Below are 17164 nucleotides of genomic sequence, written 5' to 3'. Positions count from 1 at the left end.
TCTTTTCTAGGTGAGCCTGTTTTTTTTACAGTTAACTTACCCTTGAGTGATCCATCATGTATGTAGTCTTCTTCTGGCCTTATACTCTGCCAGAAACTGTTCAAAAGCAAGGGAGGGAAAATGGCTGTGTATAGTTTCCGTAAACATCATCTAGACATGTCCCTTATTTTCTGTGTCATGGAGAGCCATTTGGCCCAATTCTAGATTAAAATAAACTACTCTAGCCCTACTGTCATGGATGGAGCTGAGTTGTTTTTACTGCAGCAGGGATCTGAGATCCTGGGAGGGGAGGATTTTCTACTAGGGTAAAAAAATTATGGTGGTATGTTTATCTTATCTCCTTGCTGCAAGGAGGGGGATTTTGATGTTGCTATAAGCCGTAGGTATTCAGGTTGTAGTTTGTGCGTGCATTTCTCACCATTTCGTCCTTTCACGGAAAATAATGACCTTTTATTCTGGAATCTCTCTCCCTGCCCTCTACTTGCTCATGTGGTACTAAAGGGGTTAAAACAAGTCTTTTCTTCTCTAGGCTTGTTTCTTCCTCCTCTTCCATTGCATTGCCCCCCCCCCCCACACACACACTTAAGCTTCCCTGTACCAAAACTCACAACTAACACGTTGCCTACGGTCTAGTGGGACCTGTGCCAAAAGAAATGACGTTAAGCCAAAGGAAAAAAAAAAGCCACTATTGGCATAAGGAGCAGGATGGGGCTGTGAAGGAGCGTGGGGTGGGAGCTGCGGAGCTGTCCAGCTGGGGGCCGGGGCGGGATGCGGGCCGGGGGGATAAGTCCTGGCACCCGCAGTGAAGGGTGAAATTAATGCCGTCTTAAATCGTGAGCGAAAGCTCCTGTTGCTGCCTGGCCCGTGCATTCCCCTGGCACCGCGGTTCACCGGCCAGCGTTAAGTTGAGTTAGAAATCCTTCGTAAATCTAGCTGATTGCTGCTTCATTCTTGAGAGGATGAAGGGGAGAGGAAACAGCCTTGCCCTCCTCCCCCCTCTCTTCTCTGCTCACTTGCAAACAAAATGGGCTGTTCCAGTGGAATTAGTTGCTGGCAGGTTTTTTTTTTTTTTTTTTTTTTTTTTTTTTTTCCCAAGCCACTGGGAAGCTCCCAACCGAAGGCAGCTAGTAGTTGTTGAATTAAAAACAACGTGCCCCTCCTCAAAAATCCAGTGGTGTTTCCAGATGTGATGTGGAGATGAGTACTGTTCAGCCCCCCTCGTGTGAGCTGCACTGATTGCAAGGGAATATTCCAAAGGCCCTGTGGAGCTGGAGCTGGTGCCTGGGCTCTCCTTGTATTGTCTCTGTGCTGGTGAGCCTTAACTCTGCTGCTCTGAGATACTTGCCTAAACTAAAAATGCCTCCTGCTATGGTGGGCTGGAAACTTCCTGAGTAAGGTTTGTTGTAAGGAGGGAGAGAAAGCGGAGAGGCAGTTTAGCCTCGTGGTTCAGACACACCACGAAGGGCTGAAAGACCTAAGTTTGATTCCTTCTTCTACTGTTGGGTTTTTCTGTGAGTGCTTGTGCCTTCATTACCAGGGGAAGGGAGGTGGACGGGAAGGCAATGCTTCCTTTACTTCAAGGCAGCGCTATTAGCTATAATTCATAGCCTAAAAAGCTCTGCTGCCTTACATGGGTGGGAAACGCTACAGCAGCTTCAAGTATTTGCTTGTGGTGCTTCTGGTTGCCACGATGCAAAAATAGCTGTTCCTCATGGCACCTTGGTCCCATAGGTCCTGCACAGGAATGCACCGTAATGAGAACATCTCCAGCCCTCCACATATGAACCGAGTCACGTATTCCCTGCTCGTTCATTGAAGTATTTTTCCTTCAGTAGCTAAATTTGATCCTCCTTTACTATGTGCCAAACCATTGACTTTTTTTGTGATTTGTGCAGAAGAAGCTGAGGGCATGATTTGGTCTTTGCGGTTTAATTGCATGAAAGCTCACTTATACATGGGGCAGCCATTCTGTATTTGAGAGGCCATATATTTCCCCATTCACAGAGAAATTCCTTCTGAACTGATGCGACATGATTCCTTTACAAGGCTATTGAGATCCACCTCTCTTTTCAAATATGACAGCTGGCCTGGTGGGATTTCACTTACTGGGGCTGCATTTGGCAGTCCTCTGGCTTGTGTCAGCTTCAGCTAAGGCTAAAATGGGAAAATTGGGGATAAATTGTCTCTGTGATAACACCTGGGTGTGAAAAGAGCTTAATGATTTGGGATCAGAGAGTGGGCAGTGGCGAATGTGAATTTTAGAAGCGTTCAGGAAGAGCTAGAGATTGCAGCAGTGGATTTCTGCTCCCAGAAGCAGTTATTTCTGTTTCCCCTGGATGCTACAAGAGAGTCTTCGTAGGGCCTGAGAGTATGGCAGGTATGTATAGCAGGCTTGCCATATGCCCATTTCTCCATCCCCTTGTCCAAGAGAAGATGCTCAAAGAAGAGAGTTCAGAGGGAACCGCTATGTAGATATGCCCAGTTAGAGAAGGAGTGGTTCAAGACAGGTTTGAGTGACTGGGAACTTACCAGCATCTCCACCTTTTTGTCTCTTAAAAAAAGAAAAAAACATTTATATGTGCTCCATTGGGAGTCTATTAAACTGAAACTTTCTTCCCTAGGAAGTGGGATCTATTGGGTCAGAAGTTCCTCCACACTGTGGTTTTGCTTCTCTCCGTTCTCCTAATTCTTAGACCAGAAAGAACAAAGATAGCTTTTGGGAGCAGAACTGAGGACTCACGTTTGCCTCTGCGAAACATGTGCTCTGATTTGTGCTGTGTTTGCAAGGATCCTGTGTAGGATGTAGACTGGCTGTTTTCCATCGGTATAGAGTGAGGTTGTAAGGTCCTGTTGCCCATGGCTTTTGTGGCTGGCAGCATGTGATGTTGTAACAGGCTCCGTGGTGGGGGGGCAGTTATTTGCTCCTTTGTAAGTAGAGGCCAAAACTGAGACTTTGACACTACACAATACAACCGTGGCCCATTCTTGGATAGGTTGACATCTAGAGAAAAGCTCCAGGCGTGTGTACTGTGCTGTTGAGAGGAAGATAAGGATCAAAATAGCAATTGGGAAATACTTGTTGTCATGAGAATAGCTGTATTCATACCTTGAGTTTCTGAATGTTTGTTTGCTTTGTTTAATGGTCTGCAGCAGTGAGGCACCATTGTTTGCAGAGAACGACATGGGGAAGTGGAGAGGTGAGCGTAAAGCAGCAAGTTGGGGGGAATGCCTTGAAAGAAACAGACCAGCACGTGCAGAAAGGGCTGTGATCTGGGGCTGATGGCAAGGGGAAGAAACCTTGCAAACTGCCAGGGTGGACTTAGTTTTAGCAAAGCTGCCAGTGACTGGTCAGTCAACCACAGCTAGAGGTTGGAGATGGAGGAGAGAGTCCAGAAGTGGAAGTGGCAGAGATAGTCCTATGAAAGGTTGGCCCGAGTCAGCTGAGAAGGAAAGGGTGTGCAGCTTGGGACAGGCTGTCAGAGCAGAGGTGTTACAGGAGTAACTTTGGGAGTGAGTGGAGGGGCAAAACCAGGGTGTCATAGGAGAATGGAGGAGCCCTGAAACTCAGCCAGCTCAACTCGAAGCTGGTTAAATGTGTCGTGTGAGAGCAACGGGCACGAGTACTCCATGCCACATTCCTTTCCAATTTCCAAATGGAGTGTAGGCCATTTAGCTCAGTCCTATAAACCACTGGATCATCTAGGTTTTCTCAGCCTGAGGGGAAACTTTTCCTCCTGTCACCATCTTTGACTTCCCATCATATGTAGCAGTGCAATGCCAGGGAAGATCAGTGGAAGAATTATACTGAGGAAGGGTTGAGCTAGAAGGGAATACTTGTCACGAGAGTGATCTTCATGAAGGGAGTTAAATTCTTGCTGAGATGTCAGGATATTGTAGAAGCTCAGAAATCTTGGCTGAGGTGCGGAGAGTATATTGAATATTTTTTGGTAAGGATTCGAGGGGTTTTATTTATTTTTGGCACATTTGTATGTTAGTCAAAACCAAAGATTTCCCATTTCATAGCTCAGAATGGCAGGGGATTTTGCAACTAGCATGTGTGGCTTTGGATTTTGTGGTCTAAGCAAGGTGGCAACAAATGTGAATACCTGAATGCTGGGGTGAGCACTGTGTATTGGAGCAGAAAAGCTTAGTTCTGACTTTGAGGCATAGAAAGACAACTAGAGAACTAAGCTTTTAGTGGCAGAGGGGGAAAAGCCTCTCCTCACTTAAAATGTTTTGAGGTGCAACAGTGCTGTGGGAAGAGCAGAATAAAAGTTGGTGGGTGCTCTTAAAATAGTTTTCTCCAAAGGACTTTAGGTTACTGTGAGGGACATGTCAGCAGCATCTGTACCTGCAAACAAAAAAAAAAAAAAATCCAATGGGACAGTTGATTCTTCAATGGCCAACTCTTGCTCCAAATGCTGAGTCCTAGTTGCTCACCATGAAATTCTAGGAGTTTTTCAGGACTTTTGGTTTGTTTTACTTCAAGAAGCAATTGCTGTTGTGGATGGGAGGAGTATGTTGAATCAAGTCAGGAAAGCTCCTTTGTGCTGTGAGTGCGAGAGTGAGAGAGAAGAATTGAAGTTTGGATAGAAGAAATACAAATATAGGCCTTGCATGCAGGATAAATCAGTCTGGCTCCTTGAGCTGGGGAGTCGTCAGTTTAGGCATGGCAGTGAAGAGAATTCTGTGAGTTCTCAAGTTTTTTTAAAAAAAGATCTCTGCCTTTATTTGAAGAAAAGGAAGTGGTGGAAAGAGAAGAAAAAGGTTTGGAAGAGGTAGCAAGACTGCAGAGGACACATTCATGTAAAAAGTGGAAAGAGAATCAACTGGGGCTTTGTACAGATGTATCAAAGATAAAAGTCCTAGCAAAGAAGGAAGCACTGGGATAGGAATGCAATATTTCAGTAGGCCTGTCACTCCAGGTGGGTATAGCAGAGCTGTTTCCTCGCAGGAAAGCAGCTCACCCTGGCTTGTGTCTCTGGAGGCACTTGCAAAGGAAACTCCTGGGCATTTCAAAAAATGAGAACGCACTTGCAGGTCTGTGCAGGCACCTTACTTCTGTCTCGCCCCCCTCAAATTCTCATCAGGAAAATCTCCACTTACATAAGAGGAAAATGTGGAGATGGACATGAAAGAATGAGCTGATGAGGCAATAAAAACTCTTGACTTCCCAGATTAGCTGAAAGCGGGGCCCGTCTGGAATTAGCTCTCTGGAAGGGTAATAAATTCATGTCGCTACAGGTCCAACTTGGCTTCAGAGCTATCAGTGTGTGTTGTGCAGTGGCAGGGGCTGTGTCTGGGATCTTTCCTAAGCCTGGCTGAAGTCTGAACCTCAGGAGAGCAGAGCGATTTGCAAGGTAGGACGAGAAGTTCACAACCAAGGCAGCTGAATGCCACCAGTAGTGCTCGGGCAAACCAGATAGGTCTCACTATTTACAGCTGGTGATGATAAACTTGGTTCCCTGGCTTCAAACTAGTAAGAGACTGAACTGGAAGGAAATTCGGACAGAGAAGAATGCAATTGATGTTGGAAACCTCTCTCCCATGGCAATAACCTCTTCCAAAGGAAGAGGGGCTTGGGGAACAGCTGCTTAAGATTAAATGCAGCCGGTGTGGCTGCTGCTGATGATTATTGTTGATGCTAACTAAAGCTTGGAGATCCCAATCCATGCAAGGTTTCCTCTGAGCTAGGTGATAAGGCGTTGAGCAACCAAGTCCTTCCTGAAATCTGGACAGTGCAGGTGGGGTGGACAGAGGAAGATTAGGGTACAATTTGAAGTAGAAAACAAGAGCAAAAACCAGCCTCTTGACTTTGTACCCCTCAGATTGTTCTCACAGAAGCTGTAATTAGTTTCCAGAGAGTTAAAGCTTCCTTGGTTGTGTGGAATGAGCTGTTTGGTTTCTCTCCCGGTTCCTAGTGAACAAACACACCTTCGTGCTATGCTCAGCCCTCTCAGGCCAAAATACAATTACACAGGATGCTGATTGGCAGTTTAATCATAATAGTCATGAATTGGGTGAATATAATTAAAAAAAAAAAAAAAATCACCCCCCCCCCCCTTCTTTCCCCCTGTCCCAAAAGATTTCCAGATTCCTTGGGAGGAACAGCTTGCTCTTTGTGAGGAGCTGAGAAAGCATCCGACTCTGACACCGTTGCCTTACGGGACCTTGCTCGGCAAAGGTTGCATAAAAGGGTTTTATGGGATTATAAAGGTGCCATGCAGTGGCAGCTCCGCGGCAGCGTTTCAGGTGGGGGCACAGGCGCTCGCTGGCTCTGCCTGCGCTTGTTTATCGCTGGTGGACCGCTTTGAAAAGTGCCCGCTTGCCCCGTTTGCCGGGGCTGCTGGAATGTGTGTGCAAGGCCTGGGACTGCTGCATGGCTTCCCCCCACTGAAATGGGCACAGATCCATCACAGGGGGGAGAGAAAGTGCGTATGCATGCATACATGCTGCGCTTTGCACAGGTGGGGCTCTTTGCCTGCAAGAGCTTCGTTCGCTCGGCGTCTGGGAAAAGCCCCTTTACACCCTCTGCTAATTTTATTCCCTCTTGTCTGTCCTGTTCTGGAGATGCTTTTGTAATTAATTTGCTCCAGTCTGATTCAGACCAGCTTGGAGGCTGGTGAAATCAGTCTGAACAATAAGCCAGGCAGCGATCGACAAGTCCGTTCATCGCATGTGTTGCATGGCTTGTTTCTCACCGGCTTGGATTTTCATTTCGCCTTCTGGGATGGGTGAGGAGTGGGGAGAGCGTGCATCTTAGTGTAGAGCTGAGCTAGGAAACAGGCTGAGAGGAGATGGAAAAGGCTGTTTTTTTGGTGTCCCCTCCAATACATTGTGTTGGTGTCTTTGCACCCCTTTCTTGGGAAAGGGTAAGTGAGAGTTGCGTTGGCCGGCAGTCAGTTCACCTTGGCTGTTACCTATATGTCCCTGTTGTCAGCTCTGTCAAGCTTTTGCACAGAGCAGTTAAAGTGAATATTGCTGACAATTACTCTTTTTGATGCTTCAATTTTCTGTTGTTTCTCGGGATTTTCCAGCTGCTAATCCTAAGCAACTACTGAAGGCCTGTGTCCTCTGGCTTAGTGGAGCACTGTGAATCCTACTTCCTATGTTCTGCATACATAAAGCTCTTTATTTTGCTTCTACTTTTTAAGAAGTGACTCTCCTTGGGATCCATTTTGGGAATGCATGGCATTGGGCTGTACTCTCAGCAAGTTTTGCAAGGCTATGGTGTGGGAAGCTGTTTCTTTGAGGTGTCTCAAAGCCAAGCATCTAAGGTGGGAGGGTGGGGAGAAGGGATTTAAAATTGCAGATTGCTCTGCAAAAGTCTTGGCTGTAGGATCAAGTTCTGTATCCCTCCTCGCTCTAATAGCCTCCTGCTACGTGATACTTGGAGTTTGTGTTTTCTCAGACATTAAGCTGAGCAGTATAAGCTTGGTCAGAAAGGTAAATTGGGAGAGTGGGAGCTGTAGAAAATGCTTTTATGCCTCCGTCTCTCTCCTTTGCCAACTGAGGATATCTCTTGCACCAACTACGAAAGCTCGCAGGAGTGAACCTTCAGGGCAAATGTATTGATGAAGGCCAAGAATGACTATCCTGGAGATTTTGTAACAGGTCTTTACTACTGTGAAGCTTGGACCGGGACATCTTTCTCATAAACAAGGCTACTCAGAGCTCCACTTAACCTGGCCACCAAGGGCCAGGTGATGTCCTGTCTCCTTGGGGAATAGTTGAGCTTGTGTTTACACTCCTATTCCAATCCAAACCAAGTGAAAGTGTGTAAGGGTTAAATTTCATCACTGCTTCAGACAGAGCTTGCTCGTTGACTTTTTGGGTGGTTTTATCTTTTTTGGAAGCAGAATTTTCTGAATTTTTTTTTTTTTGGGGGGGGGTAGATTTACACTAGTTACAAACTAGTTACACTAGTTTTGTTTTTCACGTTTCCCACAAATCGCTTTTTTGACTCTTCATTTTTTTCCCATTGCAGCATTTTCTTGAGATCCTAATAGTTCTGAAAGAAACATTTCCCTGCCTGTCTCCCTATTCTTCTAAAACAAACCAAGAAACTAGCAATTTTTCACCCCCCCCCCCCCCCCTTTTAGACATCTAATGTTAAATTACCTCATTAAATCATTACTAACAATTGTCGTGTACTGGATGTTGCTGGCTGTAGCTCAGGTCAGGATTTGGTATCTATTGTGCAAAGAGATTTGGGAGTTAAACCATGCTAGCTGCTTGCCTGGGGGATTGTGCGCCTGGCAGGATGCATCCCGTTGATTTAGAGAGAAATCCTTATTGAAGACAGAAACAACAACCCACTGTTCCTGCAGGGCAGGTGGAATTTTTAAGGCTTTCCAGGATCGTCCCACACTCGGCCAGGGGCACGAGCGTGTGCTCCCCTCCTGTGCCCACTGCCCTGCATCTCCTCCCGCGACGGAGGCGAAGGCTGAGCTGTCCCGCGCTCGCTCTGTGTGTCCATCTCTGCAGGACTGCGATGTTCCAGCATGTTTTGAATTCTGGCTTCAGCAATTCTTCCTTTTTGGCTGGGGAAACGTGTCTTCAGGTCCCTCGAAATCCTACATAGTGATTCCCATTGACTGCGTGGACTGGCACCTGGCCGGAAGAGGGCAGAGCCAGGAGAGCGGGGCGCGGGCAGCTCGGCCAACAAACTGCTCATGAGTCCAGCAGATGTTCCTTCAGCGTCTCTGCTCCCCGGGGCCGATGCCAGCCTGGTCCCCTTCCAGCAGCTCGTCACTTGACACCGGGAACAGTACGCTGGCTTCTTTTGTTGCACATTGTACGAGTCAAGGACCTTGTGCTCGGAGGAGGCAGGGGAGGGGAGAAGGCAGCAGGACACGTATTTCTTCAAGGCGTTTTTCGTTTTCAAGCTCGTTGCTCCACGTTAAAAGCTTTTGGCAGTATCGCTTCTCAAAGCGTAGGCTGCTCACAAGCCTGACGCTGAGGCTTGCTAGGTTTTATGTAAGAGCCTCCTGCTCCTCTGCTGAGGGCAGAGTGGCTGTACGTGTTTTCCAGTGGGATGGATCACCCTCTCTCCTTTTCCAAGCCTGTTCTGGCTCTGCTTGCTGTGCTAAACTGTTTTTTTCTGTGCACAAAAGAGCAGCTGTAGTGCTGTTGTCTTTTTGCTAGTTTCCTGAGTTAATACAATTTGGGTACCTTCTATTAGTTCTTCTGTATTTCAGGTTTAAATGGGACCTGGTAGCACCCAAATTCAAGAGAGAAGTGGAAATTGTGAAGGTTTTGTGTCTGAACAGGCTCTGTGAGGAGCTGGTAGAGAAAATAAACCCGGATACTGCTTCTCACCCTTTTCCTCTTCCTCCCACACTGCAGAGAGAACCTCTCTGTAACCTCCGTCCTCCCCCCAGAAATCAGTAAATCCACATAGCTCAGCCAGGGGAGACCTGTTCCCACCACAGGTCCCGTTTCTGCCCGCGTTTCTCTCTTCTCATGTCTGTGCTCTTCTGTTCCTCTTGCAGGCTGACTGGGAACGAACCCCTGACCATCCTCCCTCTGACCTCAGAAATGGAGGAAGCCGCTGTCAAAGCTCACTACAAAGTCTGTGACCGCCTGAAGCTGGAGAAGAAGCAGCGCAGGATGTGCCGGCGGGACCCCGGCGTGGCCGAAACCCTCATGGAGGCCATCAGCATGAGCGCGCTGGAGTGCCAGTACCAGTTTCGCTTTGAGCGCTGGAATTGCACCCTGGAGGGCCGCTACAGGGCCAGCCTGTTGAAGAGAGGTGAGCAGGGTGGGGGGCTGCGCCTGCTGCGGCTCCCTGGAGCCTTTCTTGGGGGTCACTGGTGCCTCCGGCACGCGTGGGCTTCTCTGCGGCTTTACAGATAGAGTGGTTGTCCTGATTCATACTTTGCCAGTGGTGGGTCATCTCCCCAGAGATTCAAAAGTTTGTAGAGGGTGGTGGGGAGATGAAGATGAAGGCAGGGTCACCTCATCTGCCACTGTGGAAAGTGGCTGCTGCTGTGTCCATGGAGGCTCTATGCGGCTGTAATGTATGCACTTGTACTGGCGAGGCAACTGCTCTCCCATTGGTGGCCATGGACCTGGAGGTGGTTGCATGTGTATCTACAGCTGGTAGCTACAGTTGTGCCTCACTTCTGCTGGGACTTGAGCCATTGTTGGAGGAGAAGGAGTGGACTTCTCCCTTTATTAAAAGGTCTATGGGTAGGGTGTGCCAATCTGTCAGGAAAGAAATAGGAAGGATCCTTTGTTAAGGGAGCTGAGACGAAATGAACTCTTCCATGCTGGTCTGTTGATGGTGTCAAGGGGAGTCTTCCCATAATAGAGTAAAAACTGCAGATGTTCCCTTGTGATCTGTTATTGCTTGACGTGGGGAGAAGCCCCATGGATGTTTGTTGTGGGCGGTTCCCACACCCCTTCCTGGCAGCTTGAATAGAGATAACCAGAAGCTGACAGGGCATGTTTTAAGGAATAGGCAGTGTTTTTGTCTCCTTCCTATGCACAAGCTTGTATAGTTGCTTCCTGCATCTTCCCGACAAAATCTGTTCCTATTTGTGGCCTGCAGATAATGATGCAGGAGGCCCGTTTCACGCATGGGTTGCCTGGGCCTTGAGGGCTTCGGGGATTTTCAGAATGTCCCGTGGTCAGTGATGGAGCTGGGCCTGGAAACCAAGGGTCTGACTTGCTCAGAGATAAGCGTGGAGGTTTGCAGTGCTTCCTCCCTTGCTAATAAGTGAGAATGAGTCATTCAGAAGTGCTGGGGCTTAACTAATGCACTGTCACTGCCTGCCGTGGAAACAAGGAAAGTCCTTATGAAACCCAAGAGGGTCCAGCCTGAGCTGCAAGATGTTTAAAAATATCTCCGCATGCCAGAGGAGTCCCTGGATTAGTGGTGCCTTGGGAAACCCAAGCACTTTCTCATGCTGACACCTGGAGGCCACAGCTTGTTCCTTCAGACATGCCTGCCCCCCGTGGGCAGCCTTCAGCAAGTGACAGGTTTTTTTTTTTTTAAAGCAGCCTGAAGTTAAGCTGCCTTAAAACAGCAGTGAGAAGCCCCCCTTGTCAAGACCCCATGTAATAAATGGTAGCTCTGAGGGTTGCAAGACTCTGTCTGTCTCATTCTTCAATGTTTTATGCCCCTGCAACATCTCTCCTCTCTGCTGATGCTGTAAATCCTTCAGATGTTGTTTGTGCAGCATAACACACGGCCCTGTAAATCTTTCTCCTTCACTCCAGGAGCTGCTGGTTCCTGGTTCAGCATTGCAGCAAGTGATACCCTAGGGCAAAGGCATACATGCATAACCTACTAACACACAGCTATTCAAATATGTCAGCATGGGCTTGCTTTCTCTCCTCCCGGGCTTTTGCATTGTTTTAAGGAGAGCAAAGAATTTTTTTTTTTGAAAAGTTTCTCCTTCCGTTGTTGTACTTGGTCACCCGAATGGCCTGGCTGCTGGTTCATAACTTGGGCTGATGTGGCCCATTTCTTAAAATAACAGGGGATTGTTTAAGGGACTTGTTATCCTCTTTGGATACTCGTGAACAATTTTGGAAATGGCTGAAACTGGATAGCTGCGGATGGCAGGCTGTCGATGCGCTGGAGGTTAGAATGCCTGCATTGATTTAAAGCTCGTTATCTTGTTACAAAATATCTTGGTGCAATCAAATAGTGCACTGCGGAGATGGCTTTAAATCTGGCCAGAGCCAAATGTCACATGGACTTGCTTGGAAGCTGCCTGAGCTGCCTGAGGGTGAGATGATACCTGTGCTGATGGGCGCTGAGAATTTGTGAAGCTTTAAACTATGGGGAATGGGAAGAATATATCCAAAGCTGATGGGAGGATTGAGAGAGGAGAGTCTGGCAAATGAACTCTTCCTCCTGGCTTTGTGTTGAGCCAGGCATGTGTTGTGGCTGCTGGACGCTGGCTTCCTTCTGAGATTTCTCAGCCTCTGCGCATTTGGGGCTTCACAGAGGAGATTTCCAAGCAGGCTGTAGGGTCTGTGATACCTACTAAAGACGACTGAGGCCTGGCTGTTTGCCGCTAATTGCAGTGTCTCAAACTGGAGGAAAGTTTGCACACCCTATTGCATCGAGGGCTTTCTCTTGGCACGCTGGTACCTCTCTGTTTAGTGGCACAAGTAGTAGCAGTGAAGAGAGACCAGCTCTCCAACCCGGGAACGCAAGGGATACGGGAGCATCTTTCTCTAGCAAAGGCATCCCCCTGACAGGCATGTGGGCAATCTGACCCAGGACACAACCTAGACGAATTAAATCAGCCTACAAAAGGCGAAAGCTGTTGAAAGGGTTTTCTACACAGAGATCTTTGGTTCTCATATCCATGGGGTTTTGTTGCGTGAATTAAAGAATTCCCCACCACCCACTGAGAGAGCTTGCGACACTGAGGATGTTTCTGAAGCGTCAGAGCATGTGGTCTAACTTCAGGGAGAAAACTAACAGAAAACAAAAACAAATCTGGTTTCTCAACCCTAATGACTTTCTACTGTGTACCTTGTGAGTGTGGAGTGGACCCTATTTTATTTTAGCTTTCCTTCCAGAGAGGGAAAGGTTCTCGCTATTCCTTTCCAGATGAGCAGTAGAGTGGTTGGACAATTCCTACCATGACCTGGTTTGAGTCAGCTCCGTTGGGAGGACCAAGCCTCAGTCTACCGGTCTGGATGTTTGTCCTCCTTCCGCTGAAGCACACCATCGTGCATCTGGGAGTGCTTTGGGAAGGCATGCCCTGGGAAAAAGCCAGGGTAGCGCCCCATGAGCTTGCTTAGACTACCACGAACCTCCCAAGGAACAGTTCCAAAAATGACCTGGCAGTGTCTCTGCATGTCCTTGTTTGACACACCAGCTTGCAGATATATCCACTACTGTCACCATCCACTTGTGTTATTTTGGAGTGGGGGATTTCTTGAGCTGGATCCAAAGCTGTTCTGGAATTCCATCTCAAATATGCAATCGTTTACAGCTTCCATAGCTGGAGAATGAGGCGTTATAAACGCTGGCATGTTTGCTTTTTATTTCGGGCTCTTATAATTTGGGCTGAAATCATGGGTATCTCTGGGCCTCAGTTTACCTACCAGAGGGAGGCAGATGCCATCGTAACCCTGCAGGTGAGCATGGAGGTGTAATAAAAGGGTTATACATCAAATCTTTCATGCATAAAAGATTGGAGGCATTTGGCTGAAGTGCTGCACTGGGTGACAGGCTGGCCGCTGTGTGCTTCCAAGCCCTCAGATGCCTTTTGTTAATTTTGTTGAACTGGAGCAAGACCTGGTGATTTTCCTGGGGAGGAGGAGGAACAAGAAGCCTCATGGTTTCTACCCTGACCCTTTGCCTGGAAGTCTGTGCTGTTATCTTACTATTACTACTCTCCTCCTTAGTACGAGTATGGCTATATCACAATGATGGTACCTCTGTTACCTGTCCAGCTCTTGCTCACCTATGCTTTCAGGCAGAGACTCTATAGGGCAACAGCCATAGGGCTGGCCTGGTTTGACTCGTATTTTTGAATTCTGGTTTGTGCCACCTCTTTCCTGCCCTCTCTGCCGAGGAAGGACTTTCCTGGTGTGCTCTCCACTGTCCTTTCTGCCATCAGTAATGGTGTGTGTAGGGCTTGGCATGTTTTGAAGTTTGCTCAAGCCTTCTTGGTATGGGATTTACCTCAATTTCTGCACTTTTTTTTTTTTTTAACTCTTGCTCTGGCCACAAATAAAGCTATCTTCTTCTCTCTCCCCCAGGTTTTAAGGAGACGGCCTTCCTGTATGCCATTTCCTCGGCAGGGCTGACTCATGCCATGGCCAAGGCATGCAGCGCAGGGCGCATGGAGCGCTGCACTTGTGATGAGGCCCCTGACCTGGAGAACCGGGAGGCCTGGCAGTGGGGCGGGTGTGGTGACAACCTGAAATACAGCAACAAGTTCGTCAAGGAATTTCTGGGGAGGAAGCCCAACAAGGACCTGCGAGCCAGGGTGGACTTTCACAATAACCTCGTGGGCATGAAGGTGAGTCATAGGCTTGTCTGTGGAGAGGGGAGCCCTGGGTCTGTTCGGGGGACTTCCTGCTGATGTGGGTTTTGTCCTTGACTTGGGTATGGAAATGGGAGTGTCGGATGCAAAATGCATGGAGTGATCCTTCTGGTGCTCAGGTAAAGTCTCAGCTAGGCAACTGCCCTGTTTTGGTCAATATGCTTCAAGAAATAGGCAAAGCCATGGGAAAGAGTGGAGGGAGAGACATAAGAATGTGCCCAAGTCTAGAAAACGTGACCTGGGAGGGAAGATTGCTGGCTTTCCATGGAGAGGAGAACAACAGAACTTCCTTGCAGCACAAAGGGAAGGAAAGATGGGCTCTTCAGACCTGGATGAGGTAGGACAAGGGGGAAGGGATGAGGTTAAGGGATGAGTTTCTAGCCGAAGTTCAGTAGAGGCAGGGAACGTAGAGCATCCATAGCTGGATTTCTTTAAAACTGGCTGGACAGACATCTGGTGGGGAGCTTGGACAGAGCTATTTCTCTCAGGCCCTGAAGTCCCTTCAACCTATTTCTATTATGCTGTGACTCTGCCTTCCACCTCTCTAGAGCTGGGTTCCCAGTTGACAATGCTGGGGTATGATATTTTCTTTTTTTCCCCTTTCCTTCCCATCCCTATGTACTTTACTTGAGTGCTTTCTGCTCTTTACCCCATGTTCCTCCCCATGAGACTTTACTCTCCTGCCTGGGGGGCCTTTTTGCAGGAGTGATGCAAAGGGCATAGTGTATGCAATTGCTGGGCCATCCCAGCAAGAGAAGGGGAGGTGGAGGAATGGCAGGGGCTTTCCACCTTCTCCCGTAATTTTCTTGGCTGTACCTAGTCTAGAGTTGCTCAAACACGAAAATCCCTCAGATTGGCCAGCACAGGTGCCTAGGATCAGTATTTCATTGCACCACTGTCGAAGGGGGACATACTGTAAGGCTATAAATAGCTCTTAAGCCTTGTTATTGTCCGTGTGATTGGATAGAGGGTTGGGGCTAGGATGGGGACCTGGGTCTCCAGTTTCCGAGGCGAATGCTGCCCAGCCAGTTGTGCATTCTAGGAATCGTCACCCCAGCTCAGTTGTTCGTGTGCGTATGCATAAAATGTCATTCCTTGCAGTAGAGCTTGGGCATCGGAGAATGCCACCAGCGAGTGCTGGCCAGCAAAAAGTCTCCCCCTCTCCCCACCACCAGATGCTCCTAGACAGCACTGAGATCAGGATTAGAAATCCTGGATTTAGCTGGTGTCTGACTTTGGCTGACAGCTTTCCTGCCTCTGGATTAAAAAGCTCAGTGCCTGTGAACTGTTTGAAACGGGCTCTGTGGGGTGATGAAACATTTCCTTTGTCTTTGTGGCTGGTTGTTCCTGAGGGCCCATCCTAGCTGTTTGGAGTTGGTTGTGTCACAGTGGAACTAAAAATGGGGAAGGTTGCCTGTGGAGGCTATGGCTACGTGCTGCAGAGAGCTGCGACATGTCCTCAGCCCTTTCCAGAGTCAAATAATATAGTCTTGTCAAAACCCACAAGGCCACAAGGTTGTTGCTTTGGTTGCCGTTGGCATGTTCTTGTGACTCTTATCAATAATCTCACCTCTAGCAGTTTTAGGGCTCAAAAAATGTACCCAAGGAATTTGGCCTAACTCCCAGCACTCTCTACCCCACTAGTTGCAGGCAGGGTGGCCATATTGCTGAAATCAATCTTGAATTTTGGTTTTATATGCTCATTTGTCAGTCCTGTTCTGCACCATCAATGTGACTTTGAGCTAAATGAACTCCAAGGAGGAGTTGGAGGGAATGCAGCTTCTGCCTGTCCTGATCCAGCTGTGAGTTGTTAGGGGAAGGGAAGAACGTCAGGGACTTTTGCATCTTCTGCTTCCACTTTAATTGGCATGGTCAGTCCCTGGCCGTTGGCAGTGATTTCTAAGCACTAGTGTAATATCTGCAGCTAAACAGCTGAGTAACAGTTGTGACGGTCGTCCAGACACCGAGGCCCTCGTGGCAATCCAAGTCAAAGGCCGTTGCTACAGGTCAGTGATCTGGTGTTCCTATTTTTGTCCACCCACGCTGTGTCTGTTGAGTTTATATTGCTGTCTGACAGCTTTTCCTTGCCCCTTTGCAGCAGTGGTTGAAATGATTTCTCTGCCTGTGCTTGTAAAATAAGTGCTCTTTAGTGTGGTCTAACGGGGAAAGGCAAGCAGCTTACCAGATTCACAGCAGTGCTGTGAAATCAGGCAGAGAACAAGAAAATTGCATCTTAAGAACAAAGCTTTTAGGAGGATGGTGGGTAGTAATCGTGAGAACATAAGTCCGTGTAGTCAAGATATGTGGACCTAAACTGTTGCTGCAATATGGTGCCGTAGAGGTGATCATCAGAGATCTCGGGGTCAGAGATGAGGATTAGAGCCCTTGCTATTATACCCTGGCTGGCTTTGTGATGGCAAGATCAAAACGTGCAACACTTGCTTCAGATATCAAAATATTGAGCCTGATTTAAAGCTTGAGCCATTAAGTTCCTTAAGTGTCATTGATGCATTGTCTCTCATGTTGCTTATGCTTGGGTGTAGATCAAGGTCAAGTTTAAACTGTTTGCTTCCTTCCTGCCCCCTTCTCTAAACACTTCCAGTGCAGTGTTGGTGGAGGGTGAGAGCTGTCTGACAGGCAATATTTAGATTCCCTAGCTGAGCCTACTGGTATGTTCCTTGATGAAGGCAGTGAGTTAAATATGAAACTCTTGACGTGTCATCATTCTTCAAAAAAACTGTCCATCAACTAACTGTTGACTTAGGCTTTCCAACCGTTGAGCATCAGGAGACACAAACCTAGTGGTTATGATGGTCTAAAACCACTTTGGACTAACCCTGTTTGTTTATAACTGGTTTGTCCTGGATTTAATGGAAATCAAAATGGATACAGAAGGAGCATAGGGTAACCTTGATTCATGCAGTTTTGAAATGGAACGCTCATTAACGAGCTACAATGTTCTTATGGCCATTAAGGTGTTAAATGTTCCTGTGAACTACCAAAGGATGCTTACTACCATGAGATGCAAATAGACTTTCTCAAGGTTATGCAGCAAGCCTATGATGGAGCAGGAGACAGAAGCCAGCTCTTCTAAGTTCCTGCTTAGAACTTAGAAGAACGTGCTGTCTTTTGTCTCTAAC

The 17164-nt window shown here is 47.7% G+C and overlaps 1 protein-coding gene across 1 annotated transcript in view; it reads left to right on the top strand.

Annotated features, from left to right (window-relative positions):
• Nucleotides 1-17164, top strand: part of WNT9A (Wnt family member 9A) — a 57924-nt gene that overhangs the window by 27667 nt on the left and 13093 nt on the right. Inside the window, exons 2-3 of the mRNA XM_068934074.1 lie at nucleotides 9495-9754; nucleotides 13738-14000. Coding sequence (XP_068790175.1) covers nucleotides 9495-9754; nucleotides 13738-14000 — 523 coding nt within the window. The remainder of the gene's footprint in view (nucleotides 1-9494; nucleotides 9755-13737; nucleotides 14001-17164) is intronic.

This window comes from Struthio camelus, chromosome 2, assembly GCF_040807025.1.
Source record: "Struthio camelus isolate bStrCam1 chromosome 2, bStrCam1.hap1, whole genome shotgun sequence".
Taxonomy (NCBI): domain Eukaryota; kingdom Metazoa; phylum Chordata; class Aves; order Struthioniformes; family Struthionidae; genus Struthio; species Struthio camelus.
This window is presented reverse-complemented; position numbering and strand designations above follow the sequence as displayed.